The 19,792-nt window shown below is 36.4% G+C and overlaps 1 protein-coding gene across 1 annotated transcript in view; it reads left to right on the forward strand.

Moving 5' to 3' along the window:
- The first annotated feature begins 5,119 nt into the window (after nucleotides 1-5,119).
- The window catches only part of LOC105460224 (scavenger receptor class B member 1), a 30,069-nt gene continuing 15,396 nt past the window's right edge, over nucleotides 5,120-19,792 (forward strand). The window contains exon 1 of the mRNA XM_011706659.1: nucleotides 5,120-6,085. Coding sequence (XP_011704961.1) covers nucleotides 5,878-6,085 — 208 coding nt within the window. The 5' untranslated portion in view covers nucleotides 5,120-5,877. The remainder of the gene's footprint in view (nucleotides 6,086-19,792) is intronic.

A 19,792-nucleotide genomic window follows, 5' to 3' on the forward strand; every position in this document is an offset into this window, starting at 1 on the left:
ATATACACAAAAAAGATATTCTTAGATATTCTTAACTTTGAAATTCATTATGCATTATGCATTATTATTTGCACATGAGTTAAAGTTTCCGAGAGAAAGAAAAAAATTACTTGTAAACGTGAACATTACTACGGTGCATTGACTTTTGAAGTGGTTGTTGCATCGCCTCGAGCATAAGGCCGTGATTTTATTTTCTTATCTTAGAAAAACAGTGTCTTTCGTCTCTATGACGAGCGAATGGAAACACGATACGGCTCCAGGCCAAATCAGTGACGCGGTATTATGTCGCGATATCGATGATGCCGCGGGAGTACGGATAGGTAATCGGAAAACCCGCTATCACGATAATGCCGCTGCAGGCCGCGTTCAAGCTTGGTTGACTTCGCGAACGTTTCGATATGGGGTTAACGGGACGTCGAAAGTCAAAATTACATGTGTGCACAGTCGGCGACGTGCTCATAGACCGTGACAACGTATTATGTGTAAACGATTATACGCAATAAAAAAGATATTAATCAGTGCGATTTGTGAGAACAACATAAGAATTAATTAAAACACGATATATCTTTATGCGTATGTTTTACAAAGATATAATTACTTTCACTATTACTAAAACAGCCTCAGAATATCGTATACATTTTTTGTCACTTTAAACCTCTGAGTACTAATTAACTCGAAAACTTCTGCAGCATATTAATCATATTCCAAAAGCTTTTATGTTTGAAGCTTCACTAAAGCTCGGAACATATTTAACTTAAAATGTATCATCACTTCACTAAAAGCAATGAGGATGATTGTTAAAACTCTGTCGTTTAAGCTTACAACGCCATCAGGTGTACTGTATCAATTTTGTGGTTGAATCATCTTGTCGCCGCACATTATGGGATATTATTGTATTCCACCGGCTTGTATCTTAATCTTTAAGTTCTCTTCAGTCTCAAACGAGTGGATGGCGATTTACATAAATTGACAAAGAAGGATTATATGTTCCGTTTTCGTCCAAGGTAGGGCGAACGATTTAAAAAAAATCCGGAAATATTTCGCGTATCACAGAATAATTTATTGGCATTTTTTAACCTTGAGCATCGCGCAAGGCCGTTAACTTGTGAGGACCGGTGGAGTTCACCTGGTGTAGTCGCCAGTTTACTTACGTCGCCTCTCGCGACGTTGATTTATCATTTAGGAAGACCCAATTTTATATACCGCAAATTTAATTTCGTAACGCACTGGCCAATAAACCTATTTGTCATGCGAGCGTGAGAAGTTTTATACGAGCCACCGCGACTCCTAAATATACATATAAATGCAATGCAAGATTTTAGATATGTTCAAAACCTGATTGAAATAGTAATTATCCTTGTAAAAAAAATGTAAATTATTTTTCTCACATAAGAATATCATAAACTATAATAATATAAACATATAAAATAATAAAGAAATTCAGCTCGATTCAATAATAAATACTAATGGGTCAACGAGCAACCAAAATTAATGGATGTTTAATTATTTATTTATTCGAAAAGTAGTAAACACAGTCAATAATTGTAAAATTTAAAATAACGCAGTCGCGAGAAATCTTGTGTAACAAATTAAATCCATACCGGAAATTGAATGGTCTCACGTTCAATGGAAACCCCACGGTTGAACGTGAAGACCATTCAATTTCCAGTATGGATTTAATCTGTCATACAAGATTTCTCGACTGCGTTATTTTAAATTTTACAATTATTGACTGTATTTGCTACTTTTCGAATAAATAAATAATTAAACATCCATTAATTTTGGTTGCTCGTCTTTGGCCTATTAATAGTTATTGTGTTAAAAATATCAAGTTTTTTTAAATTTTGAACTAGCTGATATTATTTTCACTTCACGTGTTATTGTTACATGTAAATCTTATCAGGATTAAATATTTGGAGAAAATATAATAGCAGAAAAATTTTGTCAGAAGCTACGAAAAATTTTCCTTTCTATCTTTCCAGCTGTTGAGCTTAATGCTTCAATATGTCGTAATAAAAAAATTAAATCTTGGCAAAAAAGTTCCACATATAATTATATATAATTGTATGCAAAATATGTCCATATATATTCATATATGTTTTTTTTCTTTACTTAAAATTATTCTTCAATACAAAATGTGATAATATATATTATAATAAGAAGGAAATATAAAAGATTAAAAGAATAATTTTTACATTGTTTTTTACAAAAAATCAAGTTTGAAGAAATAAGAAAAATTGCTCATATATAAATGATTAAAAATATACATACATAATTATATACAAACAATTTTTTCTCATTTCTTAAAACTTGAATTTTTATAAAAAAAAACAATGCAAAAATTATCCTTTTAATTATTATTTACGTTTTCTTTTTATTATTATCATTTTACTTGTATCAAACAATAATTTTACAAAGAAAAGAAATATATGGATATACATGGACATATTTTGTATATAATTACATATAATTGTATGTGGAACTTTTTTTCCCGGGATAATATAAAAGTTTCTATCAAATAAATTAAACCTTAAAATGTCTGAATCATGCTCGATGAGTTAATGGAAAGAGCATTCCTAGGCGGCAATGAGTAAACGGAATGCTAATGAATGGAAAAATAGTACGCGTTAGATAAATGTATCTCACACGAGACACTGGAGTAAAGTGCAGCTGTGAGTAAGTGAGTAAGTGAGGGGAAATAAAGCTGTATAACTCCGGAGAACCAGCATGAGTCCGCGTGCGATTCCGGTCGGGGGATCCCCCGACATGGAATCGGTGAACGTTACCGGTTTGCCAGCTCCACACGCCTGACAACGCTCTACCGCGTAAAAATTGTGACACATCGTATTCATCACGCGCGTTCAATGACGTTGGACTGCACGAACTTGTGCGGGAAAACAGGATCGCGGCAAGGACATAGGGATCTTGCACGCGTTGTGTTCGCGGCCGAATTACTTTGCGTTATTTGCAGCGGCGCGGCACGCGATGTCGATATTAAAGATCTTTAAGAGTCAATATAAGTCGTGAGGCAATCAAATTGCATCGATTGCTCGATTATTCTTTATTTTATTTATTTTTTTCTGAATAGCCATCTCTCTCTAATTTCCTCCTAGAAAAACGCGCTCATGCGGAAGCGCGGATGCTTAATAATGCACGCGCTCGTTGTGCGCTTCGTCGTGGTATGTAATCGATCTCAATTGCATAATAAGTGCTATCGTATACTGCAGTTATGACTGCTTCTTGAGAGATTGCAGCATTGGATTTCTTGCCGTTCGCAAAACGTTGCGTCAATCTATAAGATAAAAATACCTTAAATGCATATTATAAAAATAAAGTAGCTGAATCTTATTATGTATATTGAGCGATAGATATCTTGTTTCGAGTCATTTAATAATCTCGATATGCATATTAAAATGCAAAATTCTAAGAAATATTATCCTAAAAAAAAAAACATAAAATACCCTAACGAAGAAGATAAGATAATTTTTTTATATTTTCTAATTAACAATATTTGCTCTTCTAAGTTTTTTAAAAATAAAGCAATGTGCGTAATAGCGTATGACATATAGTATATGTAATTATGCAAGGTATACTAATAATACAAACGCAATTCTGTTGGACGTTGGATGGTATATTGTATCATCTTAGGAATTTAGGGCACCCGCAATTCGTATTATGGGGCAATCCGCGGGTGAATAAAATTGAAGGCTAAATTAAACATTAAATTAAACTCACGGCGGCCCGCTCACTTCAATTTACTTTTGTAATACCTTGAGTTTGTCGGGGAAGTAGTTATGCTTATACACTTAATCGCCGTACTTTCTCTGGAGTAGTGCGAGTGTTTTCAAGATTAGAAGACCGCATGAACATCGTTTCGTTCGACGCGACGGTGCGGTCGCGTAGGTTGTGCTTCATACATCTTCCATTCTTTAATTTATAGCGTTCATTTAGAGACGCTTCTCCTTGTTATAGTTCTGTGCATTCGTAAAGGGTAATATATTAAGAGAGTCTACAATGGCCGTCTACGATGGGAGGCCGTCTACAATGGGAGTCGTAAGCCGTAAAAAATTGACCAATCAGTTAAATATGAGTAGAATAATCGACTATGATTAGTCAATTTCTTATGGCTTATACGTCGTATATATATATATATATATATATATGTATATATACCACTCTCATGTAGATGGGACCCTTATACTCCCGAAATGCAGGGTTGGGAAGTAACTCGTTGTAACAAAGTTACAATTACAGTTACTTTTTTTCCATAACTGTAACTTAACTTAGTTAGATTGTTTAAGTAACTAGTAATTAATTTAATAGTTACTTTTACAATTACTTTATACATATTAAATCGTCACTTTTATGGATCAAAATTATGCAACACTTTCGCTCAATCACCTAATCGTAATGTTGATTGTAATTATGCAAAATATTTAAATGCTCCTATTTAAATACGCGCATTACTTTTCTTTTTTAGATAAAATTATGTAATATGTAAATGTAAATCTTTTTTTTTATAATGCTAATGTTGTTCTATTAAAAGTAACTGAAAAGTAACGATTCGTTACTTTTTGAGTAACTGTAACATGTTACTTTTCAGAGTCGGTAACGATAACTAGTTACTTTTTGAGAGACAAAAAACTGTAACTGTAACTAGTTACTTTTACAAAATAACTTTCCCAACTCTGCCGAAATGTATATATAAAAAGCAAGAATAAAACAGAAGTCGACGACATCAGGCGACTCAAGGTCGCTCCCGGTTTGATTTCGATTATCCCGAAAAGCTGATTGCGCGCGACCGCAAAAGGGAGGCAGGCGCGGTTGAATGACTATCCCGAAACGCGTCTGTTGACCGCTGAACGGCCTTGAGATATCGCCTTCCCCCCCGAAGATCCGAAGAGGGGCCAAGAATTCCACCGAGATCCTGCAGTCAACAGATACCACGAACTCCTCTCGGCGGTGGGACTGCCACCTCGTGACCCGATTGGATGGCATTCCACGTGCTTGCCACCGGTCGGCCACCACCACAGGACGACTAAGCGACAAGCAGCGGCCACAAATAGGTAGTGGGAGCGGGGTATTTTTCAAATCTGTACCGATCCGTACCGCCACTCTTGCACCGAGACGTATGCCGCACGCACCGCCGCATCGGCAACCGGGGACCGTAGGTGTCATAATATACACGACAGGTGGTGACGGAGTAGACAAAAGTCGGACGATCTTCGAGCGATCGGTCAAGTGTCGCGCGAGCTCCCGTCGAGCTGACAAGCTTCGAACGTCTTGAGACATCCGGGGTCGGAAGTAAAAAAAAAAAACGATAAGCGATATCGCTCGTCGAACGATTAATCAGTCATCTCAAACGCGCGTTCTCGCATTCTGAAAATCGTACCGTACCGCGGATCCCTCGATCTTGGACATAAGTTTGTCGAAGTATCCGAGATCGAAATTGTCAGTGACCGGAGAGGGTCGTGGCGCAAGGACGCTCAGGACGAGAAACCGGACGTCGAATCTCGCCTTGGGAGAAAGTGAAGGGCTCGTCTAACCGAAGTCTTTTTCGGCTCGAAAGATCGAGAGTGTTGAAATCGCAGCGCGTGTAATCGCAGCGGGCGTCCCTCGGACGGACGGAAATTACACGGTATTTGTAAAACGGCGACGTGCGCAGGGAGCCCGGGCGAGCTGTCGTCGAGCGGAGCGCGCGCCCGCGCCAGAAGTGGAGGACCTGCCTTTATCGTCGGCCCCGGGGGTCTGCCGTTACTACTGAAACGCCGGCGAATAGATTGTCGCAAGTAGATAAAGCCGTGTGGATACGCTCCCCCTTTTGCAACATCGCATTATTATTCGCGCGGCGGCAGACACCGTAATTGTGCCGGGAAGATGAAGGATCTCATGGTGATCTGGAACACCTTGTCGCGCCGGCCGATTTACTCGTCGGTGAACATCAACCCTAATGGCGACAAACTGGTCAAGCAGGACGAGACAAGGACGCTGGCGAACCTTCAAAGAAAGTCGTCAGTGGTGGTGAACAAATTCTTCGATGCCGCCTTACCAGTTCATACCGACGACAGGCGAAGATGGTCGAGAAGTAAGTACAAGAAGGAAGTCTCGTATGTACTTCAGGGTCGCGCGTTGCAGCGAGATTATTTTATTCTTCGATCGCGGGGACGGCAACCCGCGGCAACATCCGGTAAATTCGAGGCTACGCAAATGCCCATGTAAACACAAAGATTAACAGTAAAGATTTTTAAGTATGACGTACGGGGAAGGAATATCGAGAACAAGTCGATCTCGCTGAATTTTAATGTGGCTGTTTAATGTGCCGCAGTTGCTGTTTCTATAAATGCGAAATTCGTTTTAGTCGTACACGCGGACATTAATCCGTGAGGACAGACATCTTATAATTTTTGCTGTTTATTGCGATTTTGTATAAATGTTATATAAATTATAAATAGAAATGTAGATAATAAAACACGTGATAGGAAGATGAAATGGACGGTAAATAGGATTTCATGCTTTACTTTTCGGTCACCAAACCGATCATCCCTCTATCTTTCACGTGATTAGCGTGTGCGTATTTATCGTCTACATTAATTCTATCATGCACCTTCTTATCACGTATTTTATTATCTACTTCTCTATTTATTACCTACAATTACCTATAAATTTTAAATCAAATTAAACATTACATTTTTGCGATAATAGTTAAATGAACATAATTAAAAAATATATGTTCTGAATAAAATAATAGATCAGATTGATATGTAATCGATCAATTATTTTATGATCTAGATTCTCAAATTACATTTCAAAAAATTGAATATTTAAACAATTATTATACTATTTATAAGTTATTTTATTTTAATTATTTTGAGTCAATCGTAATTAAATATCTTCCATAAAAACAACGTTATAATTATTCTTATGTGATACCTTAAAAAGAGCTGCCTAAATCCCGAATAAATTTATGAAGAAATTAGCCATTTCATTATATATTTTTTTCGTCGTTCAAGACGGATTCTAATTGTAAGTTGTTCAAAACAGTTTTAAATTGCGAAATAAAATGCAAAAAATTCCGCTCGATACAATAATAACGCAAAAAGTAATAGGCCAAAGACGAGCAAATAAATCTAATGGATGTTCGATAAATTATTTCTATAAAACGTAAATTAAAAGGAAGACTCAGAGCTTGTGTATGACACATTATGAGGCGTAAAATCACGAAATAAAATGCAAAAAATTCCGCTCAATACAATAATAACGCAAAAAGTAATAGGCCAAAGACGAGCAAATAAATTTAATGGATGTTCGATAAATATTTCTATAAAACGTAAATTAAAAGGAAGACTCAGAACTTGTGTATAACGCATTATGAGGCCAGCGTAAAATTACGAAATAAAATGCAAAAAATTCCGCTCGATACAATAATAACGCAAAAAATAATAGGCCAAAGACGAGCAAATAAATTTAATGGATGTTCGATAAATTATTTCTATAAAACGTAAATTAAAAGGAAGACTCGGAACTTGTGTATGACGTATTATGAGGCCAGCGTAAAATCACGAAATAAAATTCAAAAAATTTCGCTCGATACAATAATAACGCAAAAATAATAGGCCAAAGACGAAGTCTAAATAAATCTAATGGATGTTCGATAAATTATTTCTATAAAACGTAAATTAAAAGGAAGACTCGGAACTTGTGTATGACGTATTATGAGGCCAGCGTAAAATCACGAAATAAAATTCAAAAATTTCGCTCGATACAATAATAACGCAAAAATAATAGGCCAAAGACGAGCAAATAAATCTAATGGATGTTCGATAAATTATTTTTATAAAACGTAAATTAAAAGGAAGACTCGGAACTTGTGTATGACGCATTATGAGGCCAGCGTAAAAGCTTTAAATTAGTTTCGTGGCAGATTGAATCCCAAATTGCGCGGAACGAAATAAATGAAAAAGGTCCTTTAAAAAGAGGCAAAAAATCAGCACTATCTAAAATAATAAATGTATAATAGCTTACCGTAAGTAAGTATTACGGAAAGCATTAAAAAGATACACGGAAAACACGCAACATGTTTCGGTCTATTTCTCTTCTACGATTTGGAGAAATTAACGCAGTGCACGTCATCTGGCAATTATTCTGGCTGAGCTATTGAGAATCTGACGCTATTTAATGAGTTATTGTAATTTTATATAAAAATTATAGAGATTTTTAATTAAACATTTCATTTCACAATAATTAATTGAATGATTAATATTAACTTTTAAAGATCGAAAGGAGTTATTTAAAAAAAATAGCTATTTATGAAATATTTTTTAAAGTTGACAATTTATTTTCCTTAACTAAGATTTATTATAACTGACATGAGTGTATTTTTTGCCTTAAAATATGATACTATTTCAGCGTCGCTATCAGTTTCGGTTTTGTAAAGGTTAAAAAAGGTACATTCCTCAAAACTCGATTAGATTTAATTGGTCGTTATTTTGCCTATTTTACGATTCGGATTCCCAATTTGTATATTCTGCGTTCCAAAATAAACGAATATGTGAAAACCCATTTAAAAAGCATGGCATACATTTACAAAGGAGAAAAGATTGTCACATAAAAATGCGCTATATGCGGAATAATCTGACAAGATCCTCGAGAGAGGTTATCAAAGGAATACATATCCGTGTTCTATAAATGTCGTTGCGTACATCGAGAATAGGTTGCAATCTCGGTTTTTCGATGGAAAGAAACGCGATCTTTCCAAGCGATATATTAGAAACTCGGTCTAAAATCGAGTAACTCGAGATGTGCGTGATTATGGCGAGCAAACCGGTAATATTGTACGATACAATTCACATAAATACGAAGAAAAAGAGTCGAGGGCTGTGGACCGAAAATTGCAACTGCGGCCCATTTCGATCAAATCACTTCGTTTTAGCCTTGCGCAAGATATTAACTTTCCCCCCAGGTTGCAACATTGAAAATTTTGCGGCAAAAATTTTCACACGGCTATACGTGCCAGCGTAATTGTTTAAATCACAAAGTGCACTTGTACCGCTGGTTAAATCCGCAAGTGTGTAATTTGTTGCCGGATATAATAGCTCCGTTCCAAAGGGGGAGCCAGAAAACGATTAAACAAATGATCAAATTCTTTCACGCTTCAAACCGTATCGGAAAGAAAAATGTCTCTGCATATCCAAGGACAAGAAGAGATATACATTTTTATCTTTTATATCAGAATACGCAATAAAAAATATTTAAAAGAAGATTAAATTTGACGAGCATTAAACGAAATGATTGGATTTAAAATGAGTGCTATAAAAATAGCTAATTAAAGATTATTCTAATAAAGTAGCTTTTTGTGCGCAATGATTTTTTTTTATAAAAACTGATGTACAAGAAGTAAATTGACAAGAAAAGAGAAGTCATGTGAATAAAGCACATGTTAATTAACACCTAGCCATGAACGCAATCGCTATTATTTATCATCTTCACGCAACCTTGATTACAATAACAATGATTGACTAAGATTTTATGGTTGAATTGATAATTCGTATTCTCTTACGCATTCTTTGAAAAACGAGTTTACTCTTGAGTGTCTCGCGCGGCAAGACGCGAAAACAATATGGAGATTTTACGCAAGACAAACGAAATCTATATCATGGTTAGTTAGTTAATTATCAGAAAATCATGGTTATGATTAGTTAATTATCAGTAATAAGCATTATTATGCAAGTCTGCGTTGCAGCGCTTCCTGAAAATCATTAGAAGCAATTTTATTTTGACGTCAATATGCAATTAGATCTTTGTGTGTGTGCACTTTTTTTTATTAACGAAGTATAATTGAAGTATATTTAGTTTTTTGCGCCACCTGGTAACTTTCTTAAGTGTTATTTCTTTTTTCTTTACTAACACGTTTTTTTATTATTAACAAAGTATTAATAAAGTATATTTATCTTTTTGTGCCATCTTGTAACTTTCTTAATAGTCTTATCTTTTTTCTTCTTTATCATCGCATGTAAATTATTAATTGAGATTTACTGCATAGTAATTTAAACGATTTAAAAATTATGCTGCAATATACAATACATTACAAATAATCGTTTAAAAAAGGTTTTGTATGTTTTTCAAATTATTAATGTCGTTGCGTAGTAGACATATAAAAAAAAATTTATTAAATTAATTAATATACTAATCATAAAATCTATTAAATTTGCTTAATAGTAGCATTAGTTTACAATTACGCTGAAGGAAATTAATATATTTTTTGTTAAACACATTACGATGTTTATAATATTTCGTTATGGATTTAAGTGCAACTTCTTTATGAACAGCGTGCAACAAAAAAGATTTTCCGAATCTATATGTGAATTAACCCGTGCGAAAAGACGATTTTCGTGATGGCGAAAATATTTTATCCGCACATTTCGTATCTTGGGAACTTGGAAAGCGACGCTGATAATCTCGTAGAGCGTGCGGCAATACGTGCCGACGTTTGATTCGTGCGAAAACAATCTTCTTGTACAGTTTAGCCCAAAAGTACCGTCGGACGCATACAATTCGGCATATCTTTAATTTTTTATTCATGCACTGTCGCTTTTTTTCACGGAAGAGATTGCAATCGACAGGTGTACCTAATTATCCAAACAAAGGAACGTGGTTCGTTGTTTATAAGCCCTGCTCTGATGAGCCATTCGGCGGCAAGTCACGTTTCACGCTTGGTTACTCGAGACACACGTATATCCCGATCGAGAGTCTCGATCAAATTTCATAAACAATTCTATAACATACTTTTAGAATGATCTTCAATCTACATTTGAGAAATCGTAAGTCCAGGGATATACATATTTATTTTTTTCAAAGGGTCTGTTTGTTAAGGTGAAGAATTGGAATAGCTCCGAAATGATTCAAGTAAATAAGCTAAGTCGGATTTCGTTTCCTTTCTCTGACTATCATCACACAAATGTCTGAAAATCGATAACCTTGAAATTACTTCCTGTTACTTCTCAGCTCATCTGAATTCATCTTAAATAAATCTTGTCCCGAAACGTATGACAACAACTTCGTGTTTTTTTTTCTCCAATGATATTTAACATCTGACGTCAATTTCATAGTCTGACGTAAATATAATAATAATTCTGCTAAATTCGTTATATATCTCGTGTACATTTCACGTTATTTTTCGGTTTAATGCAAATGTATCGATATAAAAACATAAAAATTCAAATTAGTGGTTTTGCGAATTCAGAGTTCTGGGTCCAACCAGTCTTGATACTGGAACAGCTATTCCAATTAAACCGTTAAGTCTTTTGGCAATGATTATATACATAGCGAAATTTCGTTTGTGTGTGCAATTTCGCGTGCCTCCAAATTCTTCCGCGCCCACATTCCACATACAAAGTTTCTAAAATGATACGGACAAGCGCCGTGGAGAAGTACCTAATAACAGTAATTAATTAATTTTTGATATTTCAGGCAGATAAATTTGTAAATGTCATATTGTTACATTTTTTTTTAACGTGCGTTTTTATAATTTGTGAAATTATTATTCGGCCTATGCAGCTGCAGAGCTATAAATGAATATATATGTATAATTTTACTATTTTTAAGCCACTTGACTCGAAAACGGTGAAATCTCTAGAACGTATTATTTCTGAAACGCTGATTAAAGATATTATCTCATTGGTTTTATTATATCGGCTGGTAGTAATTTCCCGGTATCGTTATTAATGTAATTACAAGTGGAGCACACTGCCGACGAAACAGAGATATTGCACGAAAAAAAATAAAAGTGCCCGATCGATAAACAGGTTAGTCATATTAGCTTAGAATACGTATTTATCTCGCGCACGACATGTAGGTATCCGTATAGGAAAATCAGTTAAATATTACCGCACACCACGTGAATGATTTGCTTGGATATTCGTGCGTGAAAGTAGAAGCTGGTCAAAAGCGTGACACACGCGCGCACACGTGACACATTCTTTTACTCTCGTTTGATTGAATAAAAGTCGTCGACCGACTTAAAATCTACGGACTACATGCGATATGTGACTGTGTCAAATATAAAAGAGTCGTCAATACACGTCGAGTCAACGACCGGGCAAGCCGTAAAAAAAAGAGAAAGAAAGCGCGTTAAGGCAGGTAATGGCAGACATCTCGATCGTTAGCGACCTTACGAACCGAGTAGTTTGGCGGCGGAGGGAATCGCATTGTTGGTATTCCCCAAAAGTCCTTGTCGAAATACCATAAAACATTTCCGCGCAAGTACGAATTTACTTTTGCATCGACAACGTACGTTTATATATTATCCGAATGAGACGTGAATGTTTCAGCGCACGGCTCCGCGTCTATAAAATATGTATTGTACGATATGCGCATTTTAATCGATCCATTTTATTCCGAAACTCGACACACAAGTTCCACAAGTCCTCTCGCAAAACTGTTGGGCACAAGGTAACGAAAAGTTACTTATACGAAAATACCAATTAAATAGGAATAAATTAATCGAAAAAAATGTTCGAACAGAATTAATCGTTGAACCGGAAAGTCAATCTCGTTAAAAATATGTGAACAAAAAAAACACGCGTTCGGTATATTTTTGTCATCTATTGAGTCTTGTTGAAATTGAACAATTAAATTGAATAATTGAATAATTGAAACCGAAAAGACGATCATTGATAAAATATATGATCTCTGCAAAAAAAAATCACGCGTTGTTTGGTACATTCCTTTATCTATTAAATCGCAATCAAAAAACTTACACCCTGTGAAAATCAAGAGAGAAAGAGTTCTCTCTCTTGCTCTCTCTGACTTAAGCATTGCGTTGCAGAAATTTTTTCGTCGAGAAACAAGGTAATCTTTAATCTTGACCGCTTAACTTGTTGACCTTAGAGAAACCCGTTTTGCACATCCGGACAGAAACCCCGAATTATATTATATTCCGTCCGAGAAATGCAAACGGGGAACGTCCGTGCGTTAAGCATTCGTGAGACGTAGATACGTGTGATTCACTATGGCAGACGCGCCGAAATAAAACCGCCCAAATGCAGCGTCCCTTCGTCATCCACGCATTCAGATCACGAGCGCGTTGTTCGTAACAGGTAGCCGCCGATCATTACTCGCCGCATAGTCGCCGTGCGCGCTCGCGCGCGCGCGCGAGGAATGTATCATCGTCGCACCTGAGGAAGTATATTTCGCTGTATGCGATCTGCTTTAACGGAATACGACGAGTCATGAATGGACCGGACAGCTATATAGCTGTCAAGTTACAGACGCGATGTATCTTCCCCGGCTAATGCTTTCTCATCGTACACAATGCGCGGCTCCTGCACCATTGACCTAAAACGGCACAGCCGTCCATCGCCAGACGATAGCTCGCACTTATCTTCCTAATTATCATTTTTATGGGCTTACATTCACACACAAAGTGCCTACGCGAAAGTGCGTGACGCTTCTATCTAGATAGTATATGCCATCTCGGATATAGACGTGAAAAATTCTCTTGTGAATACCAATGTATCGGAATCGATCCTTCCTCAATAAACAAGTTATGGGATCCTTGAGAAATGCCACCTTTTCTTTATAATGCTTCAATTTTCGACGTTCAGCGAGTTTGTAATATTAAGCTTCAAGTTGATGAATCCTTTCGAGGTAAACTAATCAAGTTGAAAATTAAATAAAGCACAAGTATCTTCAGATTTTTAACGAAGACTCAATCTCAAATTGATTAAAAATTTCAACAAAAACACATTTTCTTAATTCATTGACATGCTTTAAAATCATTTGCACGGGAATTTGAAAGTGCAAAAAAACGAAGAATTCTACGTAGCAAGGTTGACTAGTATCTTCTAGAATGTAGGAAATACAACGACCGCATAAAGTCCTGTTCGATTCGAATGTCGTATACGCATGACACATTTGTCTTTATTTAATTGCAATTAGCTTCGTGCAATTGACGGGAAGCCAGTGGTAAACCTAATGACGTACAAATGTATAGTGGAATATTCCTACACAGATAATGGCATTGAAGGCTGGTGTCCAAGTAAAAAACGAAAAGGATTGATCGGAGAACCGGTTTTGCTACGAAGTGGCTATACGGCAGAAATTTTTAGATCGTTTCTTCGTCACGTATTAATATACGCCGGCAAATTTACTAATTACCAGCCACAAAAACTAGTTTGTTGACAATCTGACTTAATTGCAGGATTATTCCGCGAGCATTTTGTGTGAAAATAATAAGTGCGCCTTAAAGATTCACGATAAAAGCCACCAGCAGAAATTCCAAATCGTTTCTTCGTCGCACAAGCACATCAGTCATACGTGAGGATATATTTATTAATTATTATTCATAAAAAAAGTTTGTTGATCGCTCCATTTAATTCCAGGAATATCGTTCCTTGAAGATTTCACTCGGGTAGCACAAGTGCGACTTGAAAATTGTAAATCAGTTAAAAGTCCGTATGCCTATAATGATGCCTAATGTACCTGCTTAATGTGATCATGTCAATTAATTAAAAAAAAGAACAGTTTCCGGAAACTTTGCAAAAATAATAAAACAGATGGCTAAGCCTCGGGATGTTTTACTAATTTAAAATTAAAATTATTTTACTTTATTATTCTGAAATTATTATTCTTTACTTTTTGTAGCATTTTTTGCACCACAGAAGAAACATATGATAATCATATTAGCTTTGAGCCTTTAAGTTTTGCTTTAAAGAGCACATCAATATTTTTTTTCCTTTTTACGGAAATAGGATAAAATAACATTCTGGAAAGAGCGTTTGCACATGTAGGTATGCGGTCGGTAAATGCACGTACAAGACGCGCAAATCGCTATCGTCCATTATCGCCTGCAGGCGTAAAAATCAGCGTTACCGGAACGATAAGGTAGAAGTTGACACTCTTAAAACGGTCACCAAGTGCCAGTTATGCAAACCGCGCTCTCGCGCACATACTGCCCACTTTGCACTACCGGCCATTTGCGGATTTATTGGCGGAGTTACATAAGGACCGGCCGTCGCGCGGGGAATAAAGAACGCCGACAAAAATGCGATCGGCACGAAACTGCGCCTGCATTTGACGCAGGGAGGATTGTTGCCCGATGAAGGAATGCGCGCAGATAAAACGGAACGCGCGGTCGGAACCAGTTCGCGTACATGTATACACGGAGTTTAAGTGGCGTTTTGCCGCAGTTACAAACCGCTGGTAGATAAAATCGACCGCATGCAAGATCCGGCCCGTGTACTAGCGAGCCTACCTAACTTCGTGGAATTATCAAATTGATTTTCATTGCAAATGGCAAACGTGAGGCAACAGAGTGCAGCGGGAGAAACTCGCTTTCTCAGATTATGTCTCGTCGGCAGTGAAAACCACTGACTGAGGGAGTAGACTACCGCGGCGACTACTTACACGTTGCGCAAAATCAAAACATCATTGCGAATCGGCGGGAAATTGCCCGCTACAGAGGTTGCTGTCTGATTTACGTACCTCTCGTTCACTCTCAATTAGCGCGCTAGCCGGATAACTGACACCTGCTGTCACGGAGACTTTTGAATTTTTTGGGAGTCGGAATACCTTATCTAAGCAGGGCGGCGAGGGGGGGGGTAATAACACAAATATTTTATCTCTTATGCTGTGTGTCGAAATATATTTCTACTTGTATATATTTAATTTCTTTGCATATTTTTTTTCTTTTAATTTTATCTCGGTATCACGCAAGAATTAGCTCATTTAAATAATTATTTAGAAAAAAAAAAGTGTTTTAAATACCCCGAAGTGGAATTCCACACCCACACGGGATCTCTGGGTGTGGAAAGCTCTATATCCAATAAGGAAGTCTCCGTCCCTGCCCGCTGTTAATTAAATGATAATTCTTAAGATAATTACAGATGTATTAGCTGCAGCGAGCTGGCATTTATATGGACTGCTGGTCTCTCTCTCTCTCTTTATTTTTTATTGAATTGATCCTTGTCATAGATTTTTTTCTTTCTTCGGGTGGTGCTCCACGTCAAATTTGTGCAACCTGCAACCGTCATCGATACGAAAGATCGTGGCGCGATAACGCGCTGATACGAGCACCGCGTCTCTGACACACGCACACGGGCATAATGCACGTTGCACGTGGTACGTGCTAAGTGTAAAACAATGTAGAATAGAGGAACACACGGCGTAACTATACGCTTTCTATTTGATCATGCATTTGCAGTCGCGTCTCGATTACCACCGGAAAATTATTACGACACACACCGGCCGTTGCCAGCGATCTTGCAACAGGCGAGAGAGCACAGAACGCCTTTTCTATGACCCCGAACAACTATGGCAACATGACATACGCGCGAACACGTGGACATTTATAGCTTAATCGCTAAATTTAACTTTCGCTCTTCTTAAACGCGGTGTTTTAATTACGACTTGCACGAATGTGTCCATCGAACGCGCCCCGACTCTTCGAGAAAGACACTCTCTTCGATTTCTCGCTTAATTTTCACAACTATTGAAGAATTAATATATAATTATAACAATTAAAACGGAGAACTTCACAACTTGAATAACGATTATCTGATGTTGAATAATTTTTACACATATTATTTATGTAAAAAACTTTTTTTCTAAAACTACGATCATATCTGTGCATTACGTATTTTTTATCGAGGAAAAACTTGCTGTTTAATATAGCTGTTTATAATTACGTATTGATATAACAATTTCAAGGAGCGCACATATCTCCAGTATGTTAAAGTATTTTTTTAAAAAGCTGTCTCGTTTACGATTGCATCTATTAAAATCTAAGGATCATTTGTGTGGAAATGACAACGTGTGGGCGCAGCGAAGAATCTTTGATCGATAAATATCGAGCAAATATACCCGATGTCCTTCGCACATAAAAGAAATATCACGTTAGAGAATAAATCTCTCCCATTACATTTCCGTAATACACGGCACACAATAATTGGCATGCTTGGGCGTGAACCACAGGAGGATTAACTGTGTTACGCGTAGTAGCGCGGTCGCTGAGCGCGTCATCCAGTGCATCGGGGGAAAAAGATTGGCGTCGCGATACGCAATTCTATTGTCATTCAAAGTCGACTGGAATTTAAAAAAAATGTCGTTTACGTCGATAGAATCGCGAGAGGGATTACAATCGGATTCGACGTGTAACACACGATCGTATCAACTGCGAATGTCGCAACAACAACCGCTGACTTTGACATTAATAATCTTCCATCCTTATCTTTTACTTTAGTATACTTCCTACATTCGAACTCCTGTCTCTCGTTGTAAAAATGTCACCTCACACGATCATGTTACGCGTCGATGTGTTTTTTTTTTCTTTAATCGGCAGCGAGGTTTCTGACATGGATCTGATAAGACACGTCTTAACGGTTCAATTAATATTAATAAGTATTTAATTAGATATTAATATTAATGAGATTTTAGAGAGATGACACGATCGAGAGCTACGTAAACTATGAAACGGCAAAATTAATCGTTTTTGTACCAATCATATCTGATAATAAGTGATAATTAGTGACAAAGTAACTTCATCAACTATAAATTTTATAACAAATAAATAATAAAATTGCATTCTTCAGTAAAGACTTAGAACTTAGAAAATTGCGGGATATAACATATGTGTTTTCTATTATGCTAAAAAAAACTCTGACGATCTTCATCAATTAAATTTTAAATAAATAAAAAATAAAACTGCATTCTTTAGTAAAAATTTGGAGAATTGTGTGATATAATATATGTATATTTTTTATTACGCTAAAGAAAAATCAATTTGCCAAAGAGATCCTGGCCACTATAGCGGCTAAAAATAGGATATATATAATGCTATAACGTTATACGCAATGCGGTAGAGGTGAGTAAATGCCATAATCGTAAACTTCAAAAAACAAGAAATAAAACGGGCGTTATAATGAACGTTAGTCATATGAAGTTATGTGAACAAACTGCGTACATTAAACTTGATGACAATCTTCAGAGAACAAATTGTTTTAATTATTCATGCGAAAAATCGAGAGTAACAATTCGCCGTTCTCTGAAAAGAGATCGGAAGCGAAATGAGAAGGCCTCTGCGTCTGATCTTAAAGATCCAAGGTTTTTTCCTCGTGCTGGTCGTCTGGACCGGATAAAAATATACGATAACATAATAATGCGCAGATATTCGCTGAGGTACCTGACGTTTCTGCGTAATAAATTTTAATACTCCAAGGATTTGCGTAGTACGAGCGTCGTTTACACCTACCTTGGTGTAAACGACGATCGCATCGATAAGCCACATACATACAAACGTCAAACTAGAGAATTTAAATATAATTAATATAGTTAATATAATTAAATATAATTAATATTTATAAAATCAATTGCTAAAAAATATTTATTTAGCCTTAGGAATTTAGTGTTTCTCAAAAAGTGTCCTGAAAAAATACGATAGCATTAAATTTCGCGCAACTTTAATTTTTTTAAGATTCAATATTCTTTTATCTGCATTCTGATTATTAAATTACAGAAAATTGTATATAACATAAAAAAATATCAGATTATTAGATTAAAAGAAGCTGATTTATTTTTATAAATTATTTTTTCCAGAATGGTATCCAAAAATATGTGGAATGTACTGAAACAAAAGAACAATATTGAAAACTTCCTAATTTTACCGATAAGAAAGATAAAAAAAACGCGAAATTTACTAGTCAGAATTTGTATTTAAAATTTACACGATATTTCTTCTTGTATAATCTTGGATTTATATACACATGCAGTGTATATATAAGTGACTAATGTGTAACTTTACAAATTTACATTAAATTGACATTGATTGTTACATAAGTGAGCAAATTGACATCAATCTCCGTTTATGTTGAAGATAAAATAGCTAGAGGCAGAAAGTCGATCTCTCAGTTTCAAAGTGCTTGCCTGATTGCACTCATAGCTAACCGCCGTATACGGTGGTCGAGTACCGTTTCTCATCCTCGCGGCGGAAAGTCATAGAGAAGATCGCGCAACCCGCGCACGATCGAGAGATTATTTGTCCACTCGATTAACCCCCACATTGTAGTAATTCCAGCATCGCAATATAATGCCCCGCTGTAAAAATTACAATGCCGCGACCCGTCGGTCGAAGAAAAGCGGGGTATATTTCTTTCAACGAGCATAAATTACGAAACCACGGTAGATCTGTGTGAAAGTTGCTGCAATATTCATATTAAATCCTTGTTTATCTGCGATCAAAATCTAGCTGAGATTAATGCTGCGGTTGGAACTCGTAAATTCGTAAATGCAATTAAGGTAGAAAAGTACAAGGGAAGCAGTTGTACACCTGCAGCAGTGTCCCAATGAATCACTTTGCAGAAATAATTAATCACATTTCACAACTCCGTTGCGCGCTGGCTACACCATCTTAAAGTATTTAATAGCTTTGACGAAGGAAATTTATGGTTACATTCAACAGAAGTTGAACAGAATCTGTATTGTAACATTTGACGATAAAGCTTCTTGGATCTCTAACATTGAATGCAAAAGGTCTCCTTATTTTGTTTGCGATATCTTCAAACGAAAATGTTGTTTATCATTACTAAAAGTCATTAAAGACATCTGTAATATGCACACAGTATCTTCGAAAGCCTCCTCTTTGCTAGAAAATGCCCCGAAGTACACACCCACAAATATCGAGCATCTTCTCGAACTTGTTTACACAGGAAGTAATTTTATCGGATAGGAGATTTCACGGGAGAACGACGATGAAATTGGAGTACGTATATAGACGGGCAGCACGAGAAATAATAGCGTGAAA

Source organism: Wasmannia auropunctata, unplaced genomic scaffold (genome assembly GCF_000956235.1).
Source record: "Wasmannia auropunctata unplaced genomic scaffold, wasmannia.A_1.0 LD326009.1, whole genome shotgun sequence".
Classification (NCBI taxonomy): domain Eukaryota; kingdom Metazoa; phylum Arthropoda; class Insecta; order Hymenoptera; family Formicidae; genus Wasmannia; species Wasmannia auropunctata.